The 8,396-nt window shown below is 36.8% G+C and overlaps 1 protein-coding gene across 1 annotated transcript; it reads left to right on the forward strand.

The window, feature by feature from the left end:
- Positions 1 to 4,009: 4,009 nt before the first annotated feature.
- On the forward strand, positions 4,010 to 4,807 carry LOC123255955 (coiled-coil domain-containing protein 127-like). The gene is given in 1 exon segment (XM_044684663.1): positions 4,010 to 4,807. A coding segment is annotated over 1 exon segment (783 nt). The 5' UTR covers positions 4,010 to 4,018; the 3' UTR covers positions 4,802 to 4,807.
- Positions 4,808 to 8,396: the final 3,589 nt, after the last annotated feature.

Raw genomic sequence — 8,396 nt, forward strand, 5'->3', positions numbered from 1 at the left:
ACTGTGGGATATCTCTTAATTACATTGTTATTAATTGCTCTCAAATCCTGGACAAAATGATATACTGGCTTTCCATTTTCATCTAATTTTGACTTCTTGATTGGCAATATTGGTGTGTTATATTCTGATTTATAAGGGATAATTATCTTTTGTTTTAGCAAGGAATATATCACTGGGATAATTCCTTCTATGACTTCTTTTGATAATGGATATCACTGTATTGATGGAGTTGGACCACCTCTGGTTGTAATCTGGACATAGACTGCTGATTTTAGTAAATCCATATCAGTGGAAGATGTTGCTCACAAAGCTTTTGGTATGTCTGCAGGAATTATGTAAATTTGAGTTTTTTCTATATCTTGATTATCCAAAAACATACTGAGAATAGATTCAATGATTCTTCAGGCAGCTCTAATGAACTATAACCATCAGGGGTACACACCATTGTTGCTCTTAACTTGTATAATAAATCTCTCCCTAGAAGATTCATAGGGGAGATTGGCATTAGTAAAAATGAGTGTTCCACAGATAAAGGTCCTCATGAAACCATTCTTGGTGGCAGCTTTTTAACTTCAAAAGGAGTCCCTGAAATTCCTACAACTTTCATTGATCCTATGGAACTACACTGTGAATCCAGTGAATTAATTAAAACTGATCTAGATGCCCCAGTCATAAATAGTATTGCCAATTTTAAGGTAACATGAGGTTCTGTACTATTAGGGAAAGAATTAACAGGGATTATTGGTGTTAATATTTCTGGGTCTGGAAATTTAAATTCTTCAGTCTGCTTCACTAGTTCCTTCTCCCCTAGTAAACCTTCATAATGCAGCTTGTGCCCTTTTCTGGGATTCCTCTCTTTGAGTGTTTTCATTCTGAATTTGGTTATTGTTGCATGGATGTGCATCAGTTCTTACATAATTCAATAACTGATTTGCTTCATTTTGGCTGTTGCTTTCATGGTATCCACCATTGTACCCATTTCTAAAATTTCCTCAGTTATTGTAATTTTACTCCTAAAATTGTTATTGTGGCCATTGTATCTAAAATTATTTTGAAAGTAGCCTCCATTGTTTCAAAATACTTGATTCCAACATCGGCAGTTAAGTATCAGATGCCCTTTTTTGCCACAGAGATAACATGTTGGTCCTTGATTATTAAATTGTCTTTGTTGCCTATATTCTCTGACCAACCAACAGTTATCTCCCCTTTTCCCACTTCATTTAGTTTGGCTTTTAATTATTTTATTTCCTTTTTCAAATCTTCTACCAATTCAGTATTTCCCTCATCTTGTTTTTCTCTATCTACGTTGTAAATGTGTATAGCCAAACACCTGAGTTTATCAAAATCCATAGTATTCCAATCTGGACAATTAAGCTTAAAGTAATTCTTTACTACCATGCAGCAATTTTTGACAAGTTGTCTATGCAGATAATTCCCTTTCTTTTGTAATATCCAGGTCTATATAGTGTTCTCCTGGTTCTATCAACCTATCTATGTAAGCAGATGGATTTTATCCAATCTCTTGCCTCGGCTTCTTGAACTTATTCCAGGTCCCTAGCCTTTCTGAGCATTCCCTCATCATTTTAATAATTGCTTGCCCTTGCTTTTACTAATTTTTTGTAATCTAATTCCATGTTAATTTTCCACTCTGAGTCTCTATCTGGCCAGTCTACTGGAGCCCAATTCTGATTACTTTCCTTAATTATCTTCTCCTTCTCCCTTTTAGTTAACAGCTCATCCATTAGAAATTCAAAATCTAAATAGGTGGGATTAAATTGTTTACAAATTTTCTCATTTTCTTTATCACAGCAATAAATTCCTCCTCAAAAGAAGGAGTACCTCATTTGAACCCATCCATATCTGTCTGAGTGAAAAGCCTATGTTGTCTTAGATTAATTAATTCATGCTCTTGGGTAAAAATTGGCACTTCACGGAGTAGGAAAAAAGTACTATCATTGTAATTATTTTGGTATTGCCTTGTAGTGGTGTTACTATTAGAATTAGAAGCAGTGGAATTAACAGTGGAATCAGTTTTTTTCTTTTGTGGATTTAACATTAAGCAATTCTTGGTTTGGATTTACTGTTGGTATCTCACAAAGAGGGAAAAAGCTATTTTCATTATCCATATTCTTTAGGATTTGTCTATTTAGTTTAGCACTGTCCATATTAGTGCCATTGAAGAGTTGTATTATTTTACTTTGCTTCATAATGATGTCCTCTAGATCTTTTAGTCTAGTCTCTAATTGATTATCTTTCATTTGGTATTTCTTCCTGATCAGTATTTAAGCTAGGATAGAGCATATATGGTACTTTAGTATCAATCCCAATATTATCACCAAACCACCTACTAGTATTAATTTTAATATATTCAGCATAGTAAGGTATAGGATATCCATGAATGTTTTAGGAATGGGAAGCTTTTGAAAATATACTGGAATCGCTTTCATCATTATTTGAGTCATAGTCTCTACAGCCATGGTTCCTTTAGTTTCTTTCAGTATTCTTGACTGCTTTTTTCTATAGAAGATTTTAAGTTCCGATCCTTATTTGGCTTGCCAAGCTGTTATGGGTAATATTGATCTTCTTTGGGGATTGGATATTGATAGCCAATTGATACCAATGAGGTGGTAGATATAGGCTAATGCTGTCAGGGTATCTATGATGAAGGTGGTAGATGAACTGGCTGGACACAGCTTAATCCAACATTTATTTATTTATAACTATGAAAGAGCCAGGGACAGGATAAATGAGGTAGGAATAAAGTAGGAGATATCACTTTAATTACTAATGTTACTAAAACCCAGTACCCAAACTTCCCCTCACAAAGTGTCTTCTTTATCTACCAAAGTAGACACTATACTTTCATACACTGACTGACTATATATTAAATTCTATCTTGTTAACCTATTATAAAACTATGAACTTCAATTTATATTAACTCCTTAAAATGTCTATGAAAATCCACAAGTTGCTTCAACTAATTGTCAAATATGGCAGTTAGAAATCACTAGCCTCTTTGACTCCCAACAGGGAGCCAGACACTGACACTGTTCTAGTGGGAGGAAACAGAGCCCCCTACTGGTAGTTTTTCCTCTCTCTGGAGGAAAGCTCTCACTTAACCAACTTTCTTCAGATTAACTGATTTTCATTCAACTTCTCAAAGTTAACTCACAAAAATCACTCACAGATAGTCTCAGAGAAAAATCTCTAGCAACCTGCTCAAGAGAGGGAGTATAAGAGACAATCCTAGAGTTCTATAACTGCCTTCCCAACATGCAAATCTTCTTAAAGCTCCCACAGTGATTTTTCCCCTGCCCTTCCCTTAAAGGGGACCAGACAAAAATCCTTCTTCTGGTATTGATCTCTGCTTCTATTTAAACTAGAGAGCTAACTAATAACTAATTAAAATCAACAATAGTAACAAGTTATGTTTAACAGAGAACCTTGAGAAACACAATACAACCTGTCATAATAGTGATATATTAGATGGAGCTCATAAGGGGATTGAAGAATCAGGGAGTATCCATGAGTTGCATGAAAACATATACAAAATGATATCATCTGCTGGAGTTTCCAGGGATATGGGATACAAACATGCCCTAGATAGAAAAGGGTGTATGTGGCTGGGGATATTCTATAAGGATCTTTTACTTGAAGGTCTCATCAGGTAGGTAGCACTGAGGATAGAGCACCAGGTCTGGAATCTGGAAGACCAAGGTTCAAATCCAACCTCAGACACTTCCTAGCTGTGTGACCCTGGACTAGCTTTTGCTGCTCTTTGTCTTAGAATTGATACTGACAGAAGTTAAGGGTTTTTTTATGGGGTGGGGAGTTATTTCAATTAACTAGCACCCTTTAAAAGACATTTTAAAAAGATTAGTTCTTTGAAATTTAAATTTTGTGAATAGCATTTCTCTTAAAAGTAGTGAATACGCTTCTGCTGGAGAAGGGCTTCTGGTTCCTGAACTGAATGTGGAGGAGCTCTAGACTGGGGGCTTGGAGACCTTGGTGTATCTCCATGAAGAACTTAAATGACCCTCCCCATTGGAATATCCGGCCTAATTCCAGGGCAGAGGGTGGTGATGGAAGCAGATGGAATTATGCTCTTCTGGTTCCCATGCTGGGATTGGCAGCTTTTCGTTGGATTTGGTCTAGAGAGTCTCAGAAAGAAATAGAAAAAGAAAGACAAGCATATTACCAGAAAACAATTGCTTTCCAGCAGGATCTTGAAGCTAAATACCATGATATTATCTCAGAAAACCGTCGTGCAGTGGCTCATTTGTCTTTGGAGCTTGAAAAGGAACATAATAGAACAACTAGCTATCGTGAAGCTCTCATCTCTCAGGGTCGAAAATTAGTAGAAGAAAGAAAACTTCTGGAACAAGAAAGGGCACAGGTAATGCAAGAAAAGCAGCAGCTACAACCCTTGAAAAGTGTATATCAATACTACTTAGACAAAGAAGAAAATTGACAAAAAAAGGCTACCCGTTTGCTGAGAGAATTTGAAGAAGCACTTATAGAACGACAGAATATCTACTGTAGTCTGGTTCTTCCTCAAACCCGGCGCCTGGAGATTGAGAAAAGGTTGTTAGTTCAAGCATCCATCGATCCAGTTGCTTCTGACCTAGGGATGGTATCTGGTTTAACAGATATATTTAAGCATGACACATATTGTGGAGATATGTGGAATTCCAACAAACGCCAAAATGGAAGACTCATGTGGCTCTATCTCAAATACTGGGAATTAATTGTTGAATTGAAAAAATTTCAGAAAGTGGAGAAATCCATATTAGAAAAGTAAGAAAAGCATGGAAAAATAGAAAAACTTCTCTTATTGACCATGAGTGGAATAATGCCAGACAGGCATTCTGGGGTTCTGGTTTTCCCAAAATCTTTTCTTTTTTTCACTGCTGCTGTTTATAAGAAATAATTAGTTACTCGGATTAATTAGGGATTCTTGGTAAGTAGAAATAGGTGGTTGATTAGAAGGACAATTTTTGAAAGAGCTGAGCTCCTTTAATTCAGATGGAAGAATCTTCAAGAGGATAATGGGAAAAGAAATTTCCCAGAGGGTCTTGGGAAGGATAATTGGTTAATGGTTGACTCCTTGGATTTTTCTTGTTGAGGAAAGGTGTCCAAGGAGCTGGCCCTGAGCCTTTGGGAAGAGATTAATGATATTTAGTTTGGACAATTTCTATAAAACTCCTGAGCTGAACATAAGAGTAGCTGTGTAGTTCTCTGGAATTTCCACCAGAGGACACCAAAGAGCAACTTGGAGCAGAAGATTGAGTCTTTGTAACAGCTATCAGATAAGATCTTTCTGGATTTCTAAATTATATTTAAGAAGATAATTACATAGATTAGTAAGATAGTTATTACATATTTTAGATAGACTAAGGAGTTCAGTATAGGCCTGGTTTCAGGCAGAAGACACTCCTTGTGGAGTTTTAATTGGGGTTTTTGGGTTCGGTTAGATTAGGGAATATCTCCTATTCAAATCTGTTTTTTCCCTTTTCCTATCCTTGCTACTTTAGAAGTTAATTCAAATAGTTTTTTTTAGAAAGTTTATCTCCAGCAAATTTCTTCAACTACTGGTCCAACCAAATTCTCAACTTCCAAGTCCAGCCATATTCCAACTGTTATCAACTGAATATCTTTAAACCTGATAACTATTGATATAACAATACCAGGGTTCATATTCCCCATAACAAGTGGTGAGTCAAAAGGACAAAACATAAAAATACAGACAAGAATTTAGAAAGACTCTGATTTACAGAGAGCTTTCACCACAGGCTGCTGAGCAATCTTCTGCCAGCAGACAAGAAGCCTGGTCAGAGTCAAAGGGCCTGCATTTAGGGACAGAGATTACAGCTTAATATGTGGTTCAGTATTAGCAACATGAATATGAGGAATATAACCCAAATTTTTACCAAGAAGATACCAGGGTATATAAAGGAAATACCATTCCCACAGTCAGTATTAGATTTACTGTGCCTTAGCCTACTAGAAATTTTACAATGGATCCCACTAGGTGGTTGTGGCATATTAGTAGGGTCTATGATTAGGATATGTGTTTATTACATCCTAAATATAATTACAACACTGAAGACAGAACAACTAAGGGACAAAGAAAGGGATATGAAAATAGATTGGAAACTGTTGTAATGAGATATAGACTGATTATTGAATGTATGCAGAAGGGCACTAAACTAGAACAGGAGATTGCAGAATTAAATGATGATGTGGGGGGTTTCTTTCCCCTACGTGAGGTTCTAGTACTCACCCAAGAAAATCAACTTATCAATGTCAAGCACCACAAAGGGTTTACCCAAGCTGATATCGAAAGTTTTAGGAAGAGCACTGCCTCATTTGAGGAGTAACCATTAGCTGTGATTAAGAAGTTTTGAAAGATCAAGCAATTTGACCCTGATTATCTGGACATGTAAATTTTGCTGGATGAATTGCTGACAAAGAGGGAGAAAGAAAAGATTGTAACAGAAACATCTGAATGGCCTTTAGTACAACCACAATGGGACATGAATTTAGCAGACAAATATGAAGAATGAGTAAAAGACTGGCAGTAATCAAAACAATGAAGCAGTGCTCTAATAGGCCTGGGACTTGGACTAAGTTTGAATGGGTCAGACAGGAAGATAGGGAAACACCCTCCACTTTCATGGATAGACTCATAGACCTAGGAGAAAGATATTTGGATTTGGACAACCCTAGAGAATGGAATGTGAAACATTTAGGGAGGCAGTTTGAAAAGAATTCCTGTTTAGTAGTAAGAAATTATTTCCAGCAGCAATGTCCTGAATGGAGTGACATGGATCTAGACACATTAAGGCAGGTGGCAACTTATATATACAATGCAGATAGGAAGAAACATGAAAATGAGAACACTGGGCTAGTTGAAGAATTAAGGCAAGAAATAAAGGAACTGAAGTTAAAACTGAATAAAACAGGAAAACACCAGGAAAAGACTAGCTCCACTAAGAATATAGGCAACTGAGGCAGTTCTATAATCAGCAAAGGAATTTTAATAGTCAAGGCCCACAGTGTTACATTGTGGGAGAAATGGGCACTTGATGGGAGATAGCAGGTGTTGGGGACAAGTCTTCAGGCAGAATGAGAGATATTTCCCCAATAACTTCAGGTATAATGGAAACAATTTCAGGGGAAACCAAGGCAATGGATATAATGGATTTAGATATGATACATACCAAGATAGAATGCTTTCCCAAATGCATTTAGGTATGACTACCAGGATATTACCAAGGGAATAACCAGGCTAACGAAATGCAAACTTGTATCAAGACTGGGGAATGTCCAAAGTATTTAGAGGTGGTTAGTGGAAATACTCTAAAACAAGATTCTCAAAAGGGTGCACATGCAAACCAATTATGAAGGTTTTCGAGGAGAGGTGGAGCTGAAAATACTGAAAATGGTACAATAGAAATAAGAATTAGAAATTGAAGTGAATGATTTAGGGAGTGAAGGACAGGAAGATGAATATAAGTTTCCCAATTCTGAGGTTATGACTCCCATTATCCCAGTCCACTCCCCACCTAGAAGCACTGAACCCCATGTTACCCTGAAAGTGGGAAATAGTATGATTGTCTTCTTGACACAGGAGCCTCTAAGTCTGTTTTAAAGAACTCACCTGATGCACAGTGTGATACTGTGGGATCAATGAAAGTTATAGGGATTTCAGGGACACCCCTTGAAATGAAGAAGCTACCACCCAAGATGGTTTCCCTAGGCCCCTTGAGTGTGGAACATTTGTTTTTGTTAATGCCCAACTCCCCTACAAATCTTTTAGAAAGATGGAAAATTGGGAAAATTTCTCTTATTTACTATGAGTGGAGTAATGCCAGACTGTCATCCTGGGGTTCTGGTTTTCCCAAAATCTTTTCTTTTTATCACTGCTGCTCTTACCATATATACTGCCATTAAAATAGAATGTCTGTCTAGCTGTGGATTAGCTGGCATGCATCAAAGGTTCCCAACTTTTTAAAATAGCTTCAGTGTACCTTTCCCTACCCTAAGAGGTAGGCAACAGAGGTAATGTCTTTAATGTACTTGGCTTGCACCTGTTAAAGATTCTTTGAAGCTGCTTCGAAGCAGTTGACATTTTAAATGACTCAACACAATTACTTTGACCTATCACCAGATTAGCTTTGGGAAAGAATTGTAAATGGTTAGTGCAAAAGTGAAGTCCTGCCTTACCTTTTACTATAAGTAACTGGTCTATTTTTAACATTCCCTTAAAAATTGCAGTTTCCCTTGAACCATAATCTCATAGCATATTTTTCCCTCAAAATGAAATCTAAAAAGTGTCAGATTATGTGCAAAATGGTACTGTGGTTGACAATGGAAAGTAGTGCTATTTGTCA

Source organism: Gracilinanus agilis, unplaced genomic scaffold (genome assembly GCF_016433145.1).
Source record: "Gracilinanus agilis isolate LMUSP501 unplaced genomic scaffold, AgileGrace unplaced_scaffold54664, whole genome shotgun sequence".
Taxonomy (NCBI): domain Eukaryota; kingdom Metazoa; phylum Chordata; class Mammalia; order Didelphimorphia; family Didelphidae; genus Gracilinanus; species Gracilinanus agilis.